General features: G+C 42.6%; 1 protein-coding gene across 1 annotated transcript in view; it reads left to right on the forward strand.

Annotated features, from left to right (window-relative positions):
• LOC147101644 (sulfhydryl oxidase 2-like) overlaps positions 1-26,604 on the forward strand; it is a 95,402-nt gene that overhangs the window by 54,805 nt on the left and 13,993 nt on the right. The window contains 4 exon segments of the mRNA XM_085965374.1: positions 1,177-1,306; positions 9,793-9,915; positions 11,961-12,111; positions 23,558-23,743. Of these exon segments, the coding sequence (XP_085821500.1) occupies positions 1,177-1,306; positions 9,793-9,915; positions 11,961-12,111; positions 23,558-23,743 (590 nt within the window).

Genomic DNA, 26,604 nt, shown 5'->3' on the forward strand with positions numbered 1-26,604 from the left:
AGCTATAGGATCTGAATAGAAGCATCAGTAGCTTTGCATTCCAACCAACTTGTTTCCTAAAATGAGTTTACAGTTCAACTCTTGTCCTGACTATTATATGGTGAAAAATCTGCCACAACCTGTAAATCGCATGTTGCATAGACGAGTGAGATGTATGTAGGAGTGCAGCTCTGCTATCTGTTGGTGAGGCAGGGTAGTGCACTGTGTGTTCGACTAAGACAGCAAATAACTGGGCAATACTCGACTGCGGTAGTTCCGGTGAAATTATGAAAATGTGATTTGGGTTTAGTAGAACAAAAATAACTAGCACGAGTAATTGATTTTAGTAACAATATTTGTGATTCTGTTCAATTTCATGCATAGGTGAATTCTGATTAATTCAGTGTTGGGCAGGAATGCTAAATTTGCATAGAAAACAGAAACTGTTTTTGCAATGCACATGCCAATAATAAAAATAGTGGAAATAAAGGCCACTTAATAAAGACTAAATTTATTGCTACTTTTATACTGCATACAAAGTTGGGTTTCTTCAGATGGGTTTGTATTCTAATTTTCTGTGATTCTTTGCCTACGGCTGTGCAGATTTTTATTTCTGGATCAGTTCTTAGTTGTACTCCATTCTGAAATATTTCTCTTTACAACATAGCTTGAAAAACTGAAGTCCTGTTATGGACTCCCTACCCCACTTGGATGCTTTACAGTTTATGCTACATCTCTGATATACACAGAATTCACAAAGTAAAGTTTTTCCAGATTGCTGTGCTTAAATCTTAATTTTTTGGGGGAAGAGGGAGTATAAAATGTGCAAAACTGATCCATTGGTTACATGTCATCATAAGACCAGGGAACATTGAAATGTTACTCATAAGTTGCCATCTTGAAGAAACTGCAGGAAACTTAAATGACTATAGATTCACTGCTTCCTGCATCGGCATTATAACCTGTTATGTTTTTCTGTTGTGACGTTTAATTAAACTGTCACTGTGCAATATGGACAAATCCTATTATATCTTCAATATTTTTAAATTTAGAAATAACTTTCTCCCTCCTCCACAAACAAATAATTAAAGAGCTTCTGCTTCCAACCTTGCTGTTCCAAAAATAAATGTGTAAACTCAGAAAATAATGAACAGTTATTTGAAATGTGCTTGTTTCTAAGCCTCCATTTGTTTTCAGGGGTAAGGTGTATATGGCTGACCTGGAGTCTGGTTTGCACTATTTGCTACGAGTGGAACTTGCTAGTCACAAGATACTGGAGGGGCCAGAACTGACTACCCTGAAGGACTTTGTTACAGTCCTATCAAAGGTGTGTTTTTGACTGTTTGACAACCGTATAGTTTTCAAGAGACTACTTAACCCAGGATAGAAAATTACATTCCTGTCGGGCACCGTTGAAGCCCCTCTGAAATGGTGTTACGACTGTCGTGGTTTTGGGAAAGGAAAGAACTTCCATTTATTAGTTTCACAACCCAAGACATCCCAAGTACTTTACAGCCAGTGAAGTACTTTTGAAGTGTTGTCACTGTTGTAATGTAGGAAACACAGCACAACAAGCAAACAGCAATGTGATAATGACCAGATATTGTAATCTGTGTTTTAGTGATGTTGGTTGCATTGAAGCTTCAGCCTAGATTTTGTGTTCCAGTTGCTGGAGTGGGACTCGAACCCATAACCTTCCAACTCGGAGGCAAGAAAGCTACCACTGAGCCACAGCTAATAATGTAGCTGGGTTCTCTCTTGTATTCATTGATAGCTTAAATAACTACATTTCATTGAATTCAGTTCTGCTGAAAATTATAGTTCAGTTGTTGGGAGCTGAAATGCACCTTCCCTGATCAGGCTGCAATGCTTTAGCCCCTTATTTCCTCAGTGTATCTTCTGTATAGGGTTAGACAATTAGACATTTTAAAAATGGTTATTTCAGACAGTTCAGGAATTGTAAGCAGAATAATCTGGATCGGGAATGTGGAACAGCCATGGGCGAGTATGTGTGTGATATTGTTTCTAGTGGATGATTGACAGGTAAACAGTTAAACATTGCAAACAGTTTTTGTTTGAAACATTCTGGATAATCATTCAAACTGTGACACTGGGTAGTACATCATTAAAAAATCATGGAGTTTTCACAAAATAACACAAATGCAAAAGGCCATATTTATTTACTAGTCCAGAAGCTGGGAAATCCTGTTGTACTAATGCTTTACTTTATTTGAAATTGATTTTCCCTTTTCCGGGCTGAATTTTAATAAAAGGAGTACTAGGTCACATCACAGTAATGTAATTAAATGAATGTGATAAATATCAATACCAATTCCATTTGCTTTTAAGGATACTGGATCAAAATTATTTCTAAAGGCTTTTTTTTTAAGCCCCTTACCAAAAAAAAAGGCTGGCATGGGGAATTCAGGTACTGAGTGGGCAGAAATGCTAATTGTTGAACAAATCAAAACTGAAAATTTACCCCATTTTAAATATTGGATTGCAGTTGATGTGGTTCCATAGAATGTACAGCCCACAATGAGGTCATTCAGCCCAACTGGTCCATGCCGGTGATTATACTGTAATTTACATGGGTGTTTGAACAAAGGGCTGGATTTGTCAGAAATCCTTTGTGAGACAGTTATTGGGAGAGATCAAACTATATCACGACAGTAACAGTGGGATAGGGTGATGGCGAATAATCTGGGTCAACATGGCTTTAAATATGGTTCAGCACTTATTTAATCAAGATACTCTTGACCTGCTCTCCAGGAGATTTTTTTAGTCTAGATCTGCTTTTGGTGTTGCGTCACAACGGCTGGTGGTAGGTTCAGACAGACTTGAATACTGTGCGCGCCCAATTTTCTGTGGTCAGCTCATCACCTCATTTTGGATATAGAATCAGACAGGTGTCAGGCGTACACTAGCGGGAACAAGAAAATGCCCTCTGTGCCACTTCATAGCATCAACCCCATAGGTTGGTATCAAAACTTCTGACCCAGAGGCAAAAGTGCTGCCACTGAGCCAAGGCGCTCACAACAGCTGTTGCTGGATGTCTCGGCCCTGTGCTGCATGGTAGCTGGAGGTGTCCTTGCAGCAGCTGGCACAACTCTGCATCTGGCTCTGGGCTGACCCAGACCCTAAGAAAACGGTTGTCATAGTTACTGCCGAGTAGGTGTACCAGAGTGCAGAAATGGTTGGTGACATCTTTGTAGATGCAGCCATTCGGGCCATGCTGACTCTTACTCACCTTATTCGCCTACTTTGGAGCAATGGTCCCTGTAATTTAATTTGGGCTGCATTGCTGTGCGGCCCATTCAAAAGCCTGCGCATGCACGTTTTTTTCAATTTAGAAACCGGCTCTCAGGCTGCGCAGGACACCTGGAGCGCTGTGCGGCCATGCAGCTTAAAGAGAACGTTGTTTTGGAGCAATGTAACTGAAAGAAAGGCGTGCTTGGTTTGAGGTGCTTCAGTGAAAGCATCCAACATTAGTTAGTCAGGCATTTACGTATTTTACTGGTGCCATTGGGCCTGCTGTCCCGGTTTCCTTTCAGAAGTGGAGCATTGGTGGCAGTACTGGTGCTGGGGGGGGGAAATAAATGCACGGCCATTGGCACACGGGCAAAAATAAAATGTATTAAGGAATGGCTGATGTGCACTTACCTTAATATCACTGTGTCCTTCCCATGACTTCCTTTTTCTTACCACGGCCTAGACAGCCTCTATGCTTATACCACGTTATTTTATATCTAACATTCTGCATGGTGTGCCAGGCTAATATGCCACCAAATTAATATTTTAATGCAGTATACGCCTGTTTGAGGTATCTGCTTCTTCTGCTGCTAGTCCTGCCCACGTGATGCTGCATCAGGGTGCCAAGTGGGGCGAGGTTCTGGAGAGGTGCGACCTCTACCTGTTCTTTTTTGTCCCCAGCAATGCTGCTACAACAGGAGTTAAATTTTTTTGTTTGAAGTCCATGAGAGTGCCTGCGACCAGCCTTCAGATTTTCCCTTCTCTGAAGGAAAGAACTTGGCCACCAGGGAGGAATTTCCCAGCACCAAACAGTCAAGATCAGTAGCGCAATATTTGAGGGATCGCAAGCATGAAGTCTGTGTCCTACAGCACTCATCGTTTTTCTTGCCGCCTTGAGAATCCGCAAGTTCTCGACTCGGCACCTCTCGGCAGTGATGTGGCGGTAAACCGGGAATAGTGTACTCAGTTTAGTTTCCTGAGTCGCCGCACCACTGCCTTTATTTACCAAAATTTCAAAAACTACTTGTTTCAATGTTCATTTTAGCTTTGTATAAGCTGTTAATCGCACTGCCTCGCAAAAAGAGTTAAAAGTTGTAATTGCAAAGATTTACCTATTTAACCAATTCTATCAAGTTTACACTAAAAGCTGGTTTGACTGTAGATGTTCGACTGCTAAATTATATCTTGTATTTACCATGAAGTTTGCAAATGTGTGGTGTGTGTGTGTATATATACAGGATGGATTAAAAAGCATAACTGATTTTTAATGTTTTTAATCCAGTCAGATCTAGGTCACATACAATCATTTTAAGAGGAGGAGGAGGGCGGCATTAATTATCTCATGCTGTCAACACAGACAGACTTAAAACTGCAGATTTGCTAGGTTTGACCCCATGTCTTGCAAAGCAGATGGAACTCTTAACTGTCTGGCCTGTTAAATCCACTTGGTGAAAATTGTGAGCATTCTGTCAGGCCACCAGATGGCGCTGCTTGTGATCCTGCGGCGTTGAACCTTGTGTTTGATGGTTGGGATTTACTGACGTCGTTGTCTGGTGGTGTTAGCACGCTTCCTGCTGGCAGATTGTGGAGCATCGCTGATCTTTGTGCAGGCCTCTGGTTGAAGGAGGCTAAGTAGCAATGAGTAATCCCTGTAGAGGAGAATAGTGTGGGGTGGAATAGACTACATATAAATTGTAGTTGGATATTCCAATCACTGGATATTATAAAGTTAAATTTGAAAGAATATAAGCCTTCCCAAATTTGTGATTATTTGAGCTTGTTTTCTTTTAATTTGTGTTTAAATTCTTATTAGTATGCAGATGGTAAAAGGCACAGTTTAGGTATTCATTTTTTTTCAGGGATGAAACATTTTAAAAGTACATATTTGGATGAGTGGCAATTGTCACTTCAGTATCTTTTTGAAGTGTGCACCAAATGTGTGCAAAAAGACAATATTAAACAGCTCCAATAATGGCTCACCTGTAACCTGTTCCCTGTAATGGACACCAAACCACCAATATTGAAATGAGCTCCAGCACAGTTTTGACAATAGTAGCTGTGATTCATGTCAGTGGTGAAAATTGGTTAAGGGTTTAAAGTAGTGAACGTGCTGGCTGAGGTCTTGTAACAGATTGCCGTTTCAGCGTGGAGATTGTACAGGGAGGGTGGACAGGGAGGGTGGATTGTAGAGGTTGCTTACGTTCTGTCTATAGTGTAAGGATCCACAATCGAGACTCGCCCCAGCGAGGGCAAGTGAGCTCAATTCTGGTGTTTCACTGGTCCAGTCAGTTTAGTATTGTTAAATTGGCACTTCTGTTTTTAATTTTCATGTTAAGCTTCTGTCCAATTCCTCCCGATTGCTTCTCTTTCCTCGACAACCACCTAATCAACATCACTAAAACAGATTATCTGGTCGTTATCACGTTGGTGTTTGTGGGAGCTTGCTGTGCACAAATTGGTTGCTGTGTTTCCTACATTACAACAATGACTACACTTCAAAAGAAAGTACTTAATTGGCTGTAAAGTGCTTTGGGATGTTCGGAGGTGCTACATAAATACAAGCTCTTTGAAGCACCAACTGTAGGTGAGGGACCAGAGCTCTTTGAAGCACCAACTGTAGGTGAGGGACCCGAGCTCTTTGAAGCACCAACTGTAGGTGAGGGACCCGAGCTCTTTGAAGCACCAACTGTAGGTGAGGGACCCGAGCTCTTTGAAGCACCAACTGTAGGTGAGGGACCAGAGCTCTTTGAAGCACCAACTGTAGGTGAGGGACCAGGTAGGCTGCTCCACCACTGCTGCTCTGGAACTTTCACTTTCCAGCTGTGCATGAGTGGCTCAGAGATGATCCTCCCTCCCACACCTGCCCTGTGTTCAGCACTCCCACCACAGTAACACAGGTAAGTTTAGGGATTCGGTCATACAGGGACTCACTGCTGTGAACCCACATGCTATCCCTCTAGTGCAGTGAATTGGCGTGCTAATGCATGGCCTGACCAGACCAGACCCAGGTTGTTAGTTAAAAGTTGGGTTCACTCATCACCCCAGTGCTCGCTGACCTCCATTGGCTCCCGGTTAAGCAACACCTCAATTTTAAAATTTTCAACTTTGTTTTCAAATCCCTCCAGGGCCTCGCCCCTTCCTATCTCTGTAATCTTCTCCATCCGCACAACCTATGAGATGTCTGCGCTCATCTAATTCTGGTCTTTTGAGCATCCCCAATTTTAATGCTCAACTATTGGTGACCATGTCTTCAGCCACCAAGGCCCTAAGCTCTGGATTTCCCTCCCTAAACCTCTCCGTCTTTCTACCTCTCTTTTTCCTCCTTATGCTCCTTAAAACCTACCTCTCTGACCAAGCTTTTGGTCATCTGCCCCAATATCTCCTTATGTGGCTCGGTGTCGAATTTTGTTTTAGAACGCTCCTATGAAGCACCTTGGGACGTTTTGCGATGTTAAAGGCAATACGTATATATGCAAGTTGCTAAAAGTCAGCAAATTTAAACGGATAATTTTGTTCATCAGTTGTACAAGCAAGCTCTCCGCATGTTTAATATATTGTGTTTAGAAGAAGTCTTTGCTCTAGGTGGCACATTTTTCAGCAGCTTGGCAGTTCTCTTGGGAATATCCCTAAGTGCCCTCAAGCACTCAACCCTGCAAGAAAAATCCTAGCTATACGCTGAAGAAAGTGGCACTCAAAGGGATTATTCTTTTGCTGCTTGATAATTTATCGGGTTATGTGCTGTTCAGATTTGTTTTTCTATTTGATGTGACTGAATAATTTGCTGGATTGAAGAATGCCAACTGAGTAAAATTCTTTCTCCGTGTTTTTTTTATTTTGAAGCTTTATAAATGCAATCCCCCTTTATTCCCTAATAGCCCTTCAACTAAATGACATCAGTTGGCTGAGATAATGTGATGGCCAGATTAACACTCCACTTTCTTCAAGGAAAATGCGACATCTACAGATTTGATCCTCTAACTGACAGCAGGGATTAGAGTTTTTCAGACGGATATTTTTCCATAATGCCAGACCCTTCAAGATTATGTCGGGTTTAAATCGTCAAATGAAATTGCAAAGAATGCTGGCCTGCAACAATTTTTCAAATTGTGTTGCTCAATATTTGGAAACCTAGTTTGTTTCCAGCATTCTTGATTTATTGCTTAGAGATTTGAAGGTATTAATTCTATTGTTTGTTCATTACAATATAGATTATGTTGGGTTTTGCATGCACTTAAGTGCAGTGAATGCAGTAAACTCCCCTCCCTCCCTCCCAGAACTTCTCTGGAGAGGCTGTCCCACATGGGTTCTTTCAAAAAGGAATTGTAGATGGTTTTGATCCCTTTCTGTTGATTTTTCTCCCAGTGTCATCTCTTTGGGTACACATTCTTCAGTCTAAGGGGTAGGAGGGGAACCTCCCCCACTTGCATACTTGATCAGTGGAAAACTTGTATTTATATAGCGTCTTTCACAACAACAAGACATCCTACAAGTGCTTTATAGCCAATTAAGTACTTTTGAAGTGTAGTCACTGTTGTAATGTAGGAAATGAATGCTGCTCTAACCGCCTGCCCGCAACCCCCCACTGCCCCTGCTTTGTGGACACAGCCCTTGATATCCGCAATGAAGGTGTACAACACTTTTTTATTTTCGTGAACTGTGACTGCTGCTTTGCTCAGTAGTACACGTAGAGCAGCTCTGCTTAATTCACATACGGATTTAAATGCTGAACCTGGATTATGGTTCCTGGTATTGGCACAAATAAGGTATTGCATGCCATTCTTTTTAAAAGATCACAAATCAAATATACTATATTGCTTGCGAGGCTCTCTTTTGAATTGAAATGTCATTTGTTAATCTCGAAGTACAAACTGGCTACCACAATTGGCAGATGTGCCTCAGTGACAGAAGGAAATCTAATAGAATAATGAATCATAGCATCTGTTATTGGTATTTAGAAAGCTCAAGGTAGATTTTGTCCTGTTTCTGGAGAGGAATAGGACAGTGAGGGGTAAACTTGATTTTTTTAATGTATTTCAGAACATAATGCATTGAATGAGTAAACGTCATTGATCCATCAGCCCCACTCCTTCCAGAGCCCATGTACATTCAGCTCCATCGTTTAATCTCCTGAGCAAAGGCTTTCACTGTTTCCTCAAAAATAAAGGAAGTGACCAGGAAAATTATTTAATATTAAATCCTACATTATTCATTCTTGACTCGTTGACTTCCTTGCTGATCTTTCTGCAGTCTCGATAGCTCAGGAACCATCAAACTGCATTCTTCATCAGTTACCTTCATAACCCTCGGCCTTGTTTCTAATGAGATATTTGTCTGGCTCTTGGTCCGGGTATTGATCAACACAATATTGGCTGATTAAGTTTGGGATTCTATCCGAGGAACCTCCTACTGTTGAGGTGGGTTTTGGGGGGGGGGGGGGGGGGAGTGGAGGTGGGGGTACGGGCGAAAGCTTGCTATGAGCTTCAAGACTTATTTGAGGATTGCTTTCTTTGCGAGTACAGTTAAAATTAATTACCTGCTTGTATTTACACTATTTGCATTTCTCCATAACTAGCAATACCTGTTGTAGCTAAACTCTGATTTTTAATGTGGGATTGTGGTTTACCATTGTCACGGGTTAAGAATTGCATAGAAATTAGAACATGGAATTGGACTGTTCGGCCCGACAGGACGGTGTTGCTGTTTATCATCCACACGAGCCATAGACCTCATCCTATGTGCCCATCCGGTTCCCCATATCCCTTTTTATTCCCTTTTCCCTGAACCAATTATCTAACCCATTCTTAAATGTTGACATGGCCTCTACTTCAATCACAACTCCAGTAGTGCATGCCACAGCCTCTCAACTGCCTGTCTGTCCTAAATCTCTTGTATTTAATCTTCTATCTCTGTCCCCTCATTCCAGATATCTTTAACCACTGGGAGCAGTCTGTTTATATCCACTCTGTCCCATCCCTTTTAAATGCCTCAATCAAAAATCCCATCATCTCCTCTGTTCTAAAGAAACCAACCCCAATTTTTCAAGTCTGTCTTTGTATTTATACTTTTCAGCATCCTAGTGAATCTGTGCTGTGCCCTCTATCGCCTCAACATCCTTCCTATAGTATGGAGCTCAAAACTGCACACATTACTTCATCTGTGGTCTTGCTAAGGTTATGTATAGATTCAACATTACATCTCAACTTTATATATTCTAAACCTCTTGCCACAAAACCTAACATTCTATTAGCTCCTTTTTAATAGCCTTATCTGCTTGAGGTGCTACCTCAGTGTCATCTGCAAACTTGATCACCATTCCCTCTAGCCATATATATACCCCCAAATCATTGATGTGAACAGAACGATCCAAGAACCGAACCCTGTGGGGGACCTCTGCAGCCTTCCATCCATTCTGAGAAACTGCCCTTCATTCCTATTCTATACTTCCTCCTTCCTAACCGGTTTTTAATCCAGTTTGCTACCCTCTCCTTAATTCTATACCCCTTAATCTTTAGCTCATAGGAAGATCTGGTCTGACAAGTAATTTTTCTTATTTTTTGACAGCTGTTCCCTGGTCCGCAGCCAGTAGTGAAGTTACTGGAAACGCTGCAGGAGTGGTTGGTGAGCCTTCCATTAGATAAAATCCCTTACGATGCAATCCTAGATTTGGTAAATAACAAAATGAGGGTAAGTGTCTCGCTCTTCACTGAAAAGGTTGTCTGGCATTCTTTAGTAGTAAAAGGAGGATATTTTTCTTTTGACATGCAACTTCTCAAGAAAATTCTGCAGGTATGGTAGAAAGTTCTTTAGATAACTGGATTTGTTCCTGCAGTGGACCGAGAGGAGCTGTGACTATTATATTTATTCACACATTATAACGATGCACTTGCATTCTATCTTCTGCTTTGACTATGTTGTTTTATTTATAGCTGAGGTTTTAAGAGGAACGCTATCTCCTGAAAAGACTATTTTATTGTCCGAAAATAGTTTGCAAACTGCTCTCTATGTTCATGGTTTCTGCTTAGCCCATGAATCTCATTGTACACAGGAATTTTTTTCCCATTCAAAACCATGTGATATTCAACTAAAAAAATACTTTTTTTTAGATGACTTGGGGGTGAGGGAGGGGTAGTAAAGAAATTTTCCACTGGTCATGCACAGTCATATTTGTCACAGACAGAGGTCCAGTGGGCACTTCTGTGCGTCTTGGTGCTGCATGCATCAGTGCTGACTGCGTTGGACTTGCAAAGGACCAACAGGTCCTGGGTCAAGAATGCCCAAACTAATTTCACATTTGACTCTTGCACCACTTGGTGGAGGGAGATCTTCATTCATTTTGCATGCAAGCCCCCAAAGTAGATTTACAATGCACGACCCCTGAAAACCATTTCCTTTTCTACATTCCCCCTCCCATTTAAATCTATGTAATTTTACATTTGTTTTTGTTCTGTTAGCTTTGGACCACTTTTAAAAATAGATAGTACTGTATATAGCATGTAAATGATAAGACTGCACTGAATCATGAGACTCTTCTTTGGTATCACTCCAGCCACACAGACAGCTGGTGTGGAAATAAAAAAAAGTTCTTGGGTGCTGTTTTGAGTTGGTTATGACAGCATCAGCGTGTAAAGGAAGCTTCCCAGTACCTAGTGTACAGAAAGTGAGCAAGCAAAAAGGTAATTGCGGTGTCCAGCCAGCCTTTCTTCTAATATGCCTTTCTTCCCCAAGCAGTTCGATTTGGGGAAAGTGTGATAACTTCTTAGAATTACTGTCAGTGCAATTCCATAAATCAGCTGACCGGAACCAGACTTGTCATGGGGCAGTCCGGCTGTTGCCTTTAATAAGGGACCCATTAGTTGTTCAAAGTGAAAAGTCTGATAGCAGCTTTTCTTGGGGGATTCAATGTGAGCAGGGATACTGTAACCTTAATGAATTTCCAAGCTAGTAGCATGTTTTTTTTTCTACTAAAATTAGCCCTTCTAAAGCCCTTACTTAAACTCGTAAGGATGAAACATTAAGTATCTCTGCCCTCTAACATTTTGCTGGCTGCCTGTCAGGCTAATTATCTTAAATAAAGTTTTTTTTCCCTGCACTCCTACTGTGATCTTTTTGTATTTGCAAACAAAAATACTCCTGGTATTTTAAGTGAATTTTGTTTTTATCACAATTTACCACATGATAATCGGCCTCGGCACCTCTCTCTCTCTCTCTCTCTCTCTCTCTCTCTTTCTGGATTGCTGCCACCTTAAAAGCATTTGATGCTGACTGTTCAAATGTGATATTCATGTGCTCTTAGCTCCCAGATCTCCTTGCTGCTCATTTGTTTTCAGTGGCGTAGTGCACAATGCTGGGAACTGAGGCAGTGCATAATCTGGAAATAAAAAGCTGATATCAGTACTGTAAAAAGTGATGTGAAGCTGTTAGATTATCATGAACCCAACTGGTTCACTAATGTCTTTTCAGGAAGGAAACATGCCATCCCTACCTGGTCTGACCTATTTATGACTGGGCAACAATACCCACATTCTGAGATTAATTTTTTTTAAACTATTTATCGGGAAACCAATTGCCAGATGGTTAACTTTACAGGTGTTAACCTAAGAAATTACTAAAACACAGGGTTGTTTTCTTTTTTTCTTCAAATGCTTGGATGAAGGTCTTTCGATTTACCTTAAATAGTGAAGGCACAATTATCCTGTTCAGGTATTTATTTGTGCATCCTTCTCTTCCAGATATCTGGAATGTTTCTTACAAATCGTATAGAGTGGGTCGGCTGCCAGAGCAGCCAGCGCCAGTACAGAGGTTACCCATGCTCGCTCTGGACACTCTTCCATACCTTGACGGTACAAGCTGCGACACATCCTGAAATGCAGATCCTTCCTGGTAAATGTAACCCAAAAAGATTTACTATGCCTGAAAGTTAATTATGCTAATGGCCAGGAAACCTGAACATTATAGAGCCAGTTTACCCTGGATGTTCACAAAAATAGCATTGGTATTTATGCGCATTATATACACATTGATCATTGACTTGCTATCGTGCATGAGACTGAACTTTTTATTTTGTGTTTTTTTTTAAGAAACTTAAGCTATGACAACAGTCAAGAAGGTTAATGCTGGTAGTTTAAAGATGACTTCAGCACACAATTTGAGTGAGGCTCCTATATATAAAACAAAACAGTATTTGTATAAATATACAGGTGTGTAAAGCATTTCCACCATCTGTTTTACTGAATAAGGATTTGACTGTGATTTGGAAATTTTTTGGCTGCCATTATATACCACCCCTTCGGTCAACGAGAAGCAATTTCTGATGTGCATTGGTTCAAAGGAGACAATATAATTTGAGAGTCAGGAACAATCTAAGCCAAGAGGTGTGATCACTGCTACTAGCTTGTCTCTCACTACTTGGGCTTCACAAAGGGTGTAGTACAACGCCAGCATTACTTTTAAGACTTGCTCGGCCAACCCATTGGACCAGATGGGCACTTTGTGGGGTTGGGTTTTTAAATACTGGGAGAAAGCAGATGTTCCTTTGGAGTCGAGCTCTGTATATGTGCAAACTCTCAAACGCAGAATTGTGGAGATCATCAGTACAAGTTGCAGTAAGTGTAGCTGACAGTGTAACCTAGGGACTCATACCAATGCATTACACTACAGGAAGAAGAGAGAAAGAAAGAACTTGGAATTTATATAGCACCATTCACAACCTCAATGTCCCAAAGTGCTTTGCAGCCAATGAATTACTTTCTGAAGTGTAGTCTCTGTTGTAATGTGGGAAACGCGGCAGTCAGTTTGTGCACAGCAAGGTCCAACAATCAGCAATGTGATAATGACCAGATAATCTGTTTTAGTGGTATTGGTCGAGGGATAAATAATGGCCAGAACGCCTCTGCTCTTCAAAATAGTGGCATGGGATCTTTTACGCCCACCTGATGGGGCAGATGATTTAACATCTCACCCGAAAGATGACACCGCCGACAGTGCAGCACTCCCTCACTAATGCATTGAGGTGCTTCCCTAGATTGTGCTCAAGTTCCTGGAGTGGCTAGTTCCTGGTCTCTCATGTAACAGCAGCCTATCTTTATTGCTGTGCTGGATAATTTTAAATAACTCAGTTAATTAAAGAACTTGCTTAAAAACTTACCATGGTTTAGGAGTGCAAAACACAATTTTGGAGAAAAATCATGTTTCATTTGGTTTTGGTTCACAAGCCACTTCTAATGGTACTTTTTAGAAATGTTGTTATGCTGCACAACAAAAGGGAGAGTGTAAGTAGCAGTAGTTTTGTGACTTCAGAATAGTATCCATGTTGGGTGTGTTGATCCATAGCCAGCAGATTACATGGAATGTACCTGGGAATTGGAAAAGTACACGGGGAATGGGACCTGCACAGTCTTGCCACTCTGAAGAAATTCCTCCTAAATTCTTTCTTTGATCTGGGAATGGCTATCTTGTATTTATGGCCCCTTGCACTGGACTCTGGCAACAGTTTCCCCACATCACCCTGTCGAAGCTTTTCATAATTTTTAAGGACGTCTATCAGGTCTTGGTCTTCCCTTTTCCAGAGAAAGGAACCCCACCCTGCTCAATTTTTCCTAATAGTTGCATCCTCTCATAGAAACATAGAAGATAGGAGCAGGAGTAGGCCATTCGGCCCCTCGAGCCTGCTCCGCCATTCAATGAGATCATGGCTGATCATCCAAATTCAGAATTCAGTACCCTGTCCCTGCGTTCTCCCCATATCCCTTGACCCCTTTAGCCTTAAGAAATATATCCAACTCTTTCTTGAATATATTTAATGAACTGGCCTCCACCGCCCTCTGTAACGGAGACTTCCACAGGTTCCCCACTCTCTGGGTGAAGAAATTCCTCCTCATTTCAGTCCTAAATGGCTTACCCCTTATCCTTAGACTATGACCCCTGGTTCTGGACTCCCCGGCCATCAGAAACATCCTTCCTGCATCTAGTCTGTCCAGGCCTGACAGAATTTTATAGGTTTCGATGAGATCCCCTCTCAATCTTCTAAACTCCAGTGAGTATAAGCCCAATCGACACAATCTCTCCTCATACGTCATTCCTGCCATCCCAGGTATCAGCCTGGTGAATCTTCGCTGCACTCCTTCCATGGCAAGAACGTCCTTCCTCAGGTAAGGCGACCAAAACTGCACACAATATTCAAGATGTGGTCTCACCAAGGCCCTGTACAACTGCAGCAAGACATCCTTGTTCTTGTACTCGAACCCTCTTGCTACGAAGGCCAACATACCATTTGCCTTCTTAACCACCTGCTGCACCTGCATGCTTACCTTCAGCGACTGGTGCACAAGAACACCCAGGTCTCGTTGCACTTCCCCTTCTCCCAATCTATTGCCATTCAAATAATAATCTGCCTTCCTGTTTTTGCCACCAAAGTGGATAACCTCACATTTATCCACGTTATAGTGCATTTGCCATGTTTCTGCCCAATCACCCAACCTGTCCAAATCGTACTGGAGTTTCACAACATCCTCCTCACAGCATACCCTCCCACCCAGCTCAATTCTGATAACATCCTTGTAAATCTTTTCTGTACTTTCTCCAGTGCTTCAATATCCTTTTGTAGTATGGAGACCGTATCAACTTGTGTTGCTACATTTTTATGTATCTGCATTCCCAGATCTGTTTGTTTCACGACCCCATTTAGTTTCTTGCCTTCCAATTAATAAGTGGCCTCCTTATTCTTTTTACCAAAATGGAACACCTCCCACTTTGCTATATTGAAATTCCTTTGCCATTTATCCGACCACTTTGCAAGACTGTTTGCCTTCCTGTATTGTGGTGCAGTCCTCCACACATTTAAATATACTGTACCCCTTAATTTGGCAACATCTACAAATTTCAAAACCATACCGCCAATTCCCGAGTCTAAATCATTTATGTATATGGTTAACAACAGTGGTCCCAGCACAAATCCCTGTGGGACACCACCTAATTTCTGCCAGTCTGAGAAACTTGCCTTGACTCCTACCCTCTATTTCTGTTTTGTAGCCATCTTTCAATCCATTCTGCTACCAGTCGCTGACTCCACATGCCCTGACCTTTGTCATAAGTCTCTTATGTGGCACCTTATCAAATGCTTTTATGGAAGGCCATGTATACCTCGGCCACTGCATTGACCTTATCGACACACTTTTTTTGTTACTGCTTCAAATAATTCAATAAGGTTGGTAAAACATGACCTTCCTTTTAGAAATCCATGCTGACTAGTATATTCGCTGTCTCTTGGTTTTTTGTTATTTCATCTTTTAGCACAGATTCCAGTATCTTTCATACCACTAATGCTAAGCTAACTGATCTAGTTCCCTGGATTAGTCCTGTTGTCTCCCTTTTTTTGAAGATAAGGATTAAATTTGCTATCTGCCAACCCTCTCTATTGAATTTTTATATATGGATACTAGTGCCTCTGCTATTTCCTCCCTAGTTTCTTTGAGTATCCGTGCGTGCGATCCGTCTGTACCTGAGGTTTTATCCTTGAGTTTGTCTAGCATATTCTTTTTATCTTAACTGTTGTTATATCCCTCTCGATGTCTTATACTAGTGCCATTTCCTTTTCAGTTAAAACTGAGTCAAAGTATCTATTCAGTATCCCCGCCATTTCAGTTTCCTCTCCTGTGAGCTTATCTTGCTCATCCCTCTCTTCAATCTCCTTTTGTTACTTGGTGCGGTATGAAAGGACGAAGCTCTGTCCCATGTTTAACCTTTGGTTTGTGATGAGTTGACTGATCACAGCAGGGGTAGCTGCGATTATCCTTGTGCCCCTGGGCCAGTGAGGGGGAAAATCAGCTGGTTAATTCTTCCTGATCCAGTGAGCCCTGCTGGAAAATACAAGGCGAGGACAGGATTGGGTTTGGCCTATGGTAGGCACCAATGTTCCCTGTAAACTGCGCAGCACTCCAGAGATCCTGCACAGCCGGCTTTTCAATGCAAAAACTACGCATGCATGGTATTTTGCATGACCCATGCGGCAGCAAAAAAAATTACAGGGGACATTGGTAGGCACATATTCAAGACTCTCACATAATGATCAGTTAGATGAGACCACAAGTACCTGTACCACTGTACCCCAGAATGAGTCGCTCCTTCATGAGGAGGAGAGAAAATCTGGAAATTGCAGTTTACCCTTTTGCTTCCTTACACCAGCTGGTCTTTGACGTTTGTACACTAATGAGATGAATCAGTTACTCTTATTATACTATTTGAAGAATTGGGTCAGCTAAGACAGCTGGATTATGTGTAGAAATTTTTTGCTCCTTATTACTTATCCATATCGACTAGTGTAACCAGTGAAGATCCTTTAATCCTGCACGGCAGGTAGGTTTAGGTTGTTGTCCACTTTAAAGATTAGGATAAATTAAATTGCGGAAGTTAGGACTGGTAGCAGCAAGGTCAAGGATAGGACTACATGTTGAAAAGTGGTGTGTTTTAATCAATTATAGATCCCTCTCTTAGCTAACACACAAAAAGTCCAAATAAAATGTTAGGCCTATGACTAAATATGATTTATGCTGGTAAAGCACAGGCTGGTGTATTATGAGTTGCAATGCTAAGATTCTGTAACATTATGCATTTTATTTGTACATGCTTTTTTTAAAGCACAACCTAGTTTACAAATGGTTGTATAAAATAATAAACCTCATTCAGTCATTTGTGGTGCCAAAATTATAATGTTTAAATGAAGGTGGTACGCAAATCAAATATAAAATAATGTCCTGGGCTACATTAGGCATAAAGAGAAAACCATGACTATTGAGAAGGACAGCAGGTCGATCAGCATCTGAATGACAGTTTCTGATGGCGTTGAACCTAAAATATTCTTTTTCTCTTGGGTGCTGATCTCTCGCTCCTTTCCCCCCCCCCCCAGAAGGAAGTTACCCATTCCTGCATTTTATTTTAAAGACTATTTCTAATCTCTGCCTAAACTAGTATGTTTCCTGTGGTAGGTCGGGTGATGTGCTGGTTATCTAACAGCAGGAATGTTATACCAGGTAATGCTCAATATATTCTGGTACCAAGCGGAGCGATTTTGAAATTGACCTGTCCCTTTTTAAGGCCACGTGCTAATAACTAAGTAAGTACTACCTGAGGGCAATCCAAGTTTAATTGCTATTTGACGAGGGAAGTTTTGTACATTGAAACGTGCTTATAAAAAAAATAAAAGCCGTGTGAAATGACTGCCTTTCGTGTTCTCTCTCTACTTTTGACACTGAATTGTACAGTTTAAGTATGACACTATTTCTCAAAACTTTGTGCATTCATGGAGATGTTCAGCAAAGCAATCATCTAATCTATGTTTAATTTCCCCCACTGTACAGGAGACGGTGCCGTGAGCAGTTAATACAGTGTACTAGGTTGGAGGAGTGTTTGGGACTCTGGACAGTGGTGGGGAGGGGGTGAATGGGAAGACGTTGCATCTTCTGTGCTTGTATGGGAAGGAGAGCAGGTGGTAGGACTGATGGAAGAGTGAACCGGGGTGTCATGGAGGGCAGGTTCCCTTGGGAATGCTGAGGGTAGGAGAAAGAAAGACTTCAGTTTTATTTCGTGCCCTTCATGACCTCCAGATATCCCAAAGCAGTTTACAGCCAATGAAGTACTTTTGAAGTGTAGTCACTGTTGCAATGTAGGAAATGCACCAGCCAATTTGCGCACAGCAAGCTCCCACAAACAGCAATGTGATAATAACCAGATCATCTGTTTTTAGTGATGTTGGTTGAGGGATAAATATTGGCCAGCTCACCAGCGAGAACTTCCTCTTCGGAATAGTGCTATGGGATCTTTTAGGTCCACCTGTTTTTTTAAAAAATGTTGAATTTGTTTTTATGGGATGTGGGCATCGCTGGCAAGGCCAGCATTTATTGCCCACCCCTAGTTGCCCTCGAGAAGCTGGTGGTGAGCCGCCTTCTTGAACCGCTGCCGTCCGTGTGGTGAAGGTACTCCCACAGTGCTGTTAGGGAGGGTGTTCCAGGATTTTGACCCAGCGACGATGAAGGATCGGCGATATATTTCTAAGTCAGGATGGTGTGTGACTTGGAGGGGAACTTGGAGGTGGTGGTGTTCCCATGCGCCTGCTGCCCTTGTCCTTCTAGGTGGAAGAGGTCGCGGGTTTGGGAGGTGCTGCCGAAGAAGCCTTGGCGAGTTGCTGCAGTGCATCTTGTAGATGGCACACTGCAGCCATGGTGGAGGGAGTGAATGTTTAAGGTGGTAGATGGGGTGCCAATCAAGCGGGCTGCTTTATCCTGGATGGTGTTGAGTAACATTTCATCCAAAAGACTGCACCTCTGACAGTGCAGCACTCCCTCGCATGCATTGAACCCACAATCTTCTGATTCATTAGCGAGAGTGCTATCAACTGAGCCACTGTTGACACTTGTGTATTTGGTGATGGAATAGCATTGAGGTGGCGGAAATGGCAGAAAATGATCTGTCAAAATTGGGGGTTGGAGGGGTGGAAGATGATGGGTTCCGAGAAGGGAAGGAGTGAGGGCAAACACACGGAATGGGGTCAGACTCTGTCGAGGGCTCTGTCAACCACGGTGGAGGGCAATCCTCTGCTGAGGGGAAAAATGTTTTCGAAGCTCTGGTGTGGAAAGTGGCTGTATCGGAGCAGATGAGAGAGAAACTGGGAGATGGAAATGAAGTCTTTACAAAAAACGGGGTGGGAAGAAGTATAATCCAGGTAGTTATGGGAGTCGGTGAACTTGTAATCGATGTCATTGGACAGCCTACTTATCCTTAGAGATAGAAAATTCCAGGAAGGGGAGGGAAAATTTGGAGATGGACCACAAAGGTATGGCAGGGTTGGAAATTTTGAAGCAAAATTAATAAAATTTCACTAGATCTGTGTTGTCCAATACATTAGCCACATGTGGTTAATTGGGAATCCAGATGTGACTAATTGCAATTCTGATTAATAAATTAAAAAATGAGTAATAGACACCATCGTTGAGCATCTGATCTCAACATTTGTATTTGCACAGTGTATGCATGTGGACTTTATCCTTTTCCTGCATTTGTTAGTAAAATGGTATGGCGAAAAGCAGAGTGTGTGAATGTTTTTTGATTGTTGAGTGCCTTGCTTCCTTGGTTACTGAATGGGGGCAGAAGCTTAAGTAAATTATAGACACATGGGGCAGGATTTTCATTGTGTCATGGAGTCGGGATTGGAGGCGTGGGGGGCTAAAATCCCGAAATCAGGGGTCCCGACCCCATCCCGCACCCAAACCTGCCTCCATGCCAGCTTCAAAGGAGGCAGATACCCGACCCGCCTACCCGAGGCGGGAAGGGATTAGTGCCAATTAACTGCCTGTTAACAGGTAGTTAACAGGCAGTTTTTAGCCTAATCCCTATTTTGAAGGTTGAAGTGTGGGATTCCCGACGGCTCCAAACCACGCCAAGTTAGAGGAGGCGGGCCGTTGGGTTGAAGGACTTGGAGGGGTCGAGATGTCGGTGTTCAAGTGAGTGATGTGTGCATGAGTGCAAAGGTAAGTGTGTTTGGTGTGTCTAAAGTTATTAAAGAAGTGTAAATTACCTTTTCTTACCTTTTCAGCCTTCCTTCCTTTAGGTCTCGGGAGTCCTTCATCTCACCAGCACGGAAAGCAGAATGGCTGCGAACTGTCAAAAGTGACAGCCTGCAGCTTTCTGTGCAGGAGCGATTTCTAACTGAGTCTGTGGAGAAGGACTCAGGTTAGAAGTAAGACTATCGGTGTTTGACAGCTTCAAACAGCTGTGAAACGCTGATATTTCATCTGTCAAAACCTCTTGACAGATGAAATGTCAATCTGTGACATCACCTGTTGCCGGGTGGCCCTTAATTGGCCTGCTGAGTCCGCTGGGTGGGCTCAACAAGGTCAATCAAGTTAAAATCGCGTGGATTGGCCGCATCTTGATGGAGGTGTGACTACAACCCCGAAAGTTGTAGTCCCGCCTCCTACCCGACTCCTGAGTTAAATTCCTGCCCATGAAGTACGTTTACCTGTGTGCGTAAGGCGTTTACTACTACAATTGGTGCATGTGGCTAAAACGGGTCCCTGTGGCTAGTCAGCAGTTGCCATTGGACAGCACTGCTCTAGCTAAGAGCAGGAGCAGATTTCACTTCAAATCTTTTGCCCCTCCCTTACCTTTTACATGGTCCATCTCTACCTGCTGAGTATATCCCATTCTTTCTATATCTAAGGGAGGTTCACTGTATCTGCGCCATGAGAACCACAATCAAGTTTTTAAGTCCCATAGTCTTCAGACCCAAGCTGATCACATTATTGATCTTATAAAGATCAGTAGGTATTTTATATGCTAATTTCAGCTCATGCCAGTCAGTGGAAAGATTGTGGTTTTGATGTTGTCGGCTAATAAAAGCAAATCAAAGGGCTAGGAGACACGGTTCACATCTTAGCCAAGTGTTAAAAATGATTAACATCTTAATTGTCTGCCAGACCATTGAGAAGGAACAGTTTGATCAGCAAATGGACCTGCTTAAACGTCAAAGTAAATTTAGCCATGTAACTGAGAATTCCCAGTTCCCTGCTTCGCATTATTTGTACCACATGAGGGGGCTAACTAGCTCAGTGTGAGGTCCCCTCCCAAGGGCCATGCATTAGACACTTGGTCTGTAGCTCGTGAAAAGAGCTAGAAGGATTTCCGACGATTACTTTCTTGTTTTGAAACAATTTATACTGAGTCTCTACTTTAACTTATTTACTGCTTCTGTATACTATCTATTATAAGTAAATCTATTAATTTTAGCTTAAACAAAATTGGTTAACTGTGATGGCGGGACTGTCGTATGAGAAGAGATTGAGTAAACTGGGCCTGTATTCTCTTGAATTCAGAAGAATGAGATGGGATCTCATTGAAGCATACAAAATTATTACAGGGCTTGATAGGGTGGATGCTGGGAGAATGTTTCCCTTAGCTGGGGAGTCTAGAACCAGGGGCCACAGCCTCAAGATAAAGGGTAGGCCATTCCGGACTGAGATGAGAAGAAATTTCTTCACACGGTGGTGAATCTTTGGAATTCTCTACCCCAGAGGGCTGTGGAGGCTCAGTCATTGGGTATATTCAAAACAGAAGTCGATAAATTTCTGACTAGTAAGGGCATCAAGGGATATGGCGATACGGCCGGTGAATGGAGTTGAGGCAGAAGATCAGCCATGATCTCATTAAATGGCGGAGCAGGCTCGAAGGGCCGACTCCTGCTCCTATGTCTTATGTTCTTATTTAGGACTTCTTGAGGAAAAATACTGCAAGAAGTTGCAGTTCGTGTTCTCTGTTTTTGGTGCTTCATACAAAACAAATTGTTTGCTTTCACTGTTCTAATAATTTCTTAGAATTTTGTTCTCACTAATTTTGCATTGGATGGGCTGGGGCTTACAGTAAATCCTGGCACGCCCTGTGAATGACTAGCCTTATTGTTGTATATTACATTCCAGAAGGAAGCTGTACGCTGATAGCATGAATATGTTTAGCTAAGGGTCTGGGAATGCACATGAACTCTAGGCCAAGGCTTCTCGAGAATAAGTCTCTGACCAAAAAAAACACGCAGGCATTTCCAACACACACACTATAAAGTTAGGTGGGAAAGTAAGTGTGAGGAGGACGTAAAATTGCTGTAAAGGGATATAGATCAGTAAAGTGAGTGGGCAATAAGGTGGCAGATGGAGTATAATGTAGGGAAATGTGAGGTTATTCACTTTGGTAGGAAGAATAGAAAAACAAAATATTTTTTAAACAGTGAGAAACTCATAAATATTGGTGTTCAGAGAGGTTTAGGTGTCCTTGTACACGAAACACAAAGTTAGCATGCAGGTACAGCAAGCAATTAGAAAGGCAAATGGTACGTTAACCTTTATTACAAGGGGGTTGGAGTACAAGAGTAAGGAAGTCTTGCTGCAATTGTACAGGGCCTCTGTGAGACCACATCCTGGAGTACTTGTGCAGTTTTGGTCTCCGTACCTAAGGGGTGCAACGAAGGTTCACTAGATTGATCCTTGGGATGAGAGGATTGTCTTATTAGGAGATTGAGTAGATTGGGCCTATACCTTCTGGAGTTTAGACGAATGAGAGGTGATCTCATTCAATATTCTGAGGGGGCTTGACCGGCTGTTTCCCCCTGGCTGGAGAGCCTAGAACTGCGGGCATAGTTTCAAGATAAGCCAATTAGTCAGCCATTTAGGACTGAGATGAGATGGAATTTCTTCACTCAGAAGGTTGTGAATCTTTGGAATTTTCTACCCCAGAGGGCTGTGGATGCTCGAGGGATATGGGGATTGGGCGGGAAAGTGGAGTTGAGGTCGAAGATCAGCCATGATCTTATTGAATTGGATAAACACTTGGAAAGGGAAAAATTTGCAGGGCTATGGAGAGAGCATGGGAGTGGGACAATTGGATAGCTCTTTTTCAAAGAGCTGGCACAGGCACGATAGACCGAATGGCCTCCTGTGCTGTATTATTCTATATCCCAAGCCTTTTATTTGGCCATGGAAAGAGCTCACCTTTGGTGCTTGCCATAAAAATACTTTGAATATTAATAATGGTTCAGAGTCTTTTATAGAGCGATAACTTGCCTTTTATTTACTAGATGCCGTCAGTAAATGTCTATTCACAACTCCCTAATCATGTAGCAGTGGTGTGACTGTTGAGACTATCCAGCCAGCAGAATGATGCTGTGGAGTATTACTTCCTGTATATTGGCCTGTTGTATCCTTAGTGTTAGCAGTCCTGTCTTCCTATTGAGGGTTATATTTTTGGCAAAGTATGATAGAGGATGCTGAGAATGGGACAACTTTCCATTGTGTCACATGCAACCTTTCCTTCAAGTAGCTAAGGAAAGGGATAAGAATAGTTCCAAGGAAGCCTTTAAAAGTAGGGTTTTATTAAAATTAAAGCTGTGCAAAGGCAACTGACAATGTGTGGACTTATGCTATTTGCTTAGAATTTAACATTGGGTTTATCCTTTTCGTGAAAAGTGGAAACTGAGGTTTTCGCTTTGGATGAATTGGCAAAGTTGAATCAGGCAAATAATTCATTGTGGTGAAAGGTTCAAATACCAGAGGAGCCAAGTTTGAAAATTAGTTATTAAAGCAAAAAGGAAAGTTGAGCATAACTCTCAGCTAAATGGTGACCAGTTTATACTGTGGTACCAGTCAGTATAAATGAGTTCACTAGGCTGCTAAATGTACTTTTGGAGGGAGAAAGGATTATGGGGTGTTGCGAAGGTTAGGTGGTGATCTATCAAAAAGTGACTGGTGCATATATTGGCATTTTCTTGCTGCTAAAAACTTTTTTTTCTGTCTAGGTTTTGACGGCCCTCAAGTAGTTCTACAGGTTATCAGAAGATACGTTCAACATTTCTTCGGCTGCAGGGATTGCGCACAGCACTTTGAAGAGATGGCAAAAGAATCTGTGGATAAAGTGGAGACACTGGATGGTGCCATTCTCTGGCTATGGAAAAGCCACAATGAAGTGAACAGCAGACTGGCAGGTAAGAGAAGAGTTGATTTGATGCTTCTAGTGTATGCACCGCAGATTGTGTTGCAGTAATGTTTAACGGTAGCCAATGACTGGGTGTTTATACATTTGAAATAAATGGAATGTGTGGGTTCCAGAATTCCTATAATGAAGTGGCTGAACCCCCACACTAAAAAAAAAAAAAAAAACTTGGATTTATATATAACGCCTTTCACAACCTCCGGACATCCCAAAGCACTTTACAGCTAATTAAGTAACATTGAAGTTGTAATGTAGGAAAGGTGGCAGCCAATTTGCACACAGCAAGGTCCCGCAAACAACAATGTGACAATGACCAGTTAATCTGTTTTTAGTGATGTTGGTTGAGGGATAAATATTGGCCAGGACACCGGGGAGAACTCCCCTGCTCTTCTTTGAAATAGTGCCACAGGATCTTTTACGTCCAACTGATAGCAGACGGGGCCTCGGCTTAACGTCTCATGCGAAAGAAGGCATCTCTGACAGGGCAGCACTCCCTCAGCACTGCACTGGAGTGCCAATCTAGATTTTTGTGCTCAAGTCTCTGGAATGGGGCTTGAACCCACAACCTTCTGACTCCAGCGAGAGTGCTGCCCACTGAGCCACGGCTGACACTTCAAAAAGAAATGTTGGGCAATTCAGAATGAACCAATTGGAAAGCTTGCACTTCTATGGAGTGGGTATACTGCACACTTTGTATCTCGAAGAAGTAGCGTCATTATCACTGATACAGAAGGTGCAGTATAAATGACATTAAGGTGTCTGGAGTTTGCTTTGGGTGAGAGACCATCAGGAGGTGGTAGTCTCTCACGGCCGCAGTGTAACTGCAACTGAGGCAAAACAAACCATCACCCTCCCCCCCGCCCCCCCCCCAAAAATCAAGTCACACACCAATCCTGGCTTTGACATCTGTTGCCATTCGTTCATTGTCACTGGGTCAAAATCCTGGAGTTCTTCACCGAGCATCATTATCACGCGGACTGCAGCGATTCAAGGAGAAGGCCCACCACCACCTTCTCAGGACAACGAGGGATGGGCAATTAATGTGGCCTTACCAGCATCGCCCACATCCTGAAAACCAATTTCAGAAATAGTTCCCAAGTGCTCCTTTAGACCATCCTGACCTTGTGTTACTGAGCAATCCAGTCGTTCAGCTGTTTTACTAACATGGAAAAATGTGACTGGTTAGAAAACCAACAGCTCTGACGTCCAAAACACTACAAGGCTGACATCGTAATAAAATAGCAGATTGTGTTTTTACCGTGGATGAGCCAGAATGTTAACTCTGTAGGGATATGTCCACCTTTACCAGAAGATCTTTAGAATTCAAAGATTTGATTTGAATTGAATGGCTTGGTTAATGTTGAGACCATTGAACGAAAACAGCAACTTGTCTACATTCACAGCACGGTGGCATAGTGGTTAGCACTGTTGCCTCACAGCGCCAGGGACCTGGGTTCGAATCCGGCCTCGGGTGACTGTCTGTGTGGAGTTTGCACATTCTCCCCGTGTTTGCGTGGGTTTCCTCCGGGTGCTCCGGTTTCCTCCCACAGTCCAAAGATGTGTGGGTTAGGTTGATTGGCTATGATAAATTGACCCTTAGTGTTAGGGGGATTAAATACGTGGGGTTACGGGGATAGGGTGGGATATGTGTCAGTGCAGGCTCGATGGGCCGAAATGGCCTCTATCTGCACTGTGGGGTTTCTTCTGTGATTTCTTCTGTGATTCCCTGTATTTTAAAGTAGCGTTAAATGAATCCACGGCTTATCTAATACTAAGAATTAAGGAAATAAAACTTTGGGGGGAAAACTGTGCAGCCGAAATCCAGCCACCGGGAGGTGCACAGAGCCTGCTTGCCTGTTTCTCGCTTCCTTTCTCCTTATCACTGCCATAGTTGTTTGGGGCAAACTTGTACAAAGCAGGACACATAACATAAGAAATAGGAGCAGGAGTAGGCCAATCGGCCCCTCGAGCCTGCTCCACCATTCAATAAGATCATGGCTGATCTGATCCTAACCTGAAATCTGCTATCACTCTCCATCCCACCCGAACCCATGTGATCTCCCGGGAGAGGCAAAAAACCAGATAAAAAACCCAATGGCCAATTTGGGAGAAAAAATCTGGGAAATTTCTCTCCGACCCGTCTAGGAGATCACTCTGTCCCTGTATTTCCTACAGTACTTACCTTCTGTAAGAGGTGATCTCCACCCCAGCCAGGAACAGGCCCAATTTACTCTTGAAGGACTCCTAGCTGGCAGCCTGTTCCCGAGGTCTCCGCTAATCCCTGTGACTAGAACCATCTCCTGAAATCTAACACAGAATTAGAACACAAGAAGTAGGAGCAGGACCAGGCTACACGGCCCCTGGGCCCGCTCCGCTACCCACAGGGCCATGACCGTTCCGAACCTAGACTCGTGTCCAATTTCCTGCCCGCTCCCCGTAACCCCTAATTCCCTTTACTTCTAGGAAACACTCTATTTCTGTTTTAAATTTATTTAATGATGTAGCTTCCACAGCTTTCTGGGGCAGCAAATTCCACAGACCTACTACCCTCTGAGTGAAGAAGTTTCTCCTCATCTCAGTTTTCAAAGAGCAGCCCCTTATTCTAAGATTATGCCCCCTAGTTCTAGTTTCACCCATCATTGGGAACATCCTCACCGCATCCACCCAATCAAGCCCCTTCACAATCTTATGTTTCAATAAGATCGCCTCTCATTCTTCTGAACTCCAATGAGTAGAGTCCCAATCTACTCAACCTCTCCTCAAATGTCCACACCCTCATCCCCGGGATTAACCGAGTGAACCTTCTTTGTACTGACTTGAGAGCAAGTATGTCTTTTCTTAAGTATGGACACC

The sequence above is a fragment of the Somniosus microcephalus genome, chromosome 23 (genome assembly GCF_052327205.1).
Source record: "Somniosus microcephalus isolate GS21.2 chromosome 23, FLI_Smic_1.0, whole genome shotgun sequence".
Taxonomy (NCBI): Eukaryota; Metazoa; Chordata; class Chondrichthyes; order Squaliformes; family Somniosidae; genus Somniosus; species Somniosus microcephalus.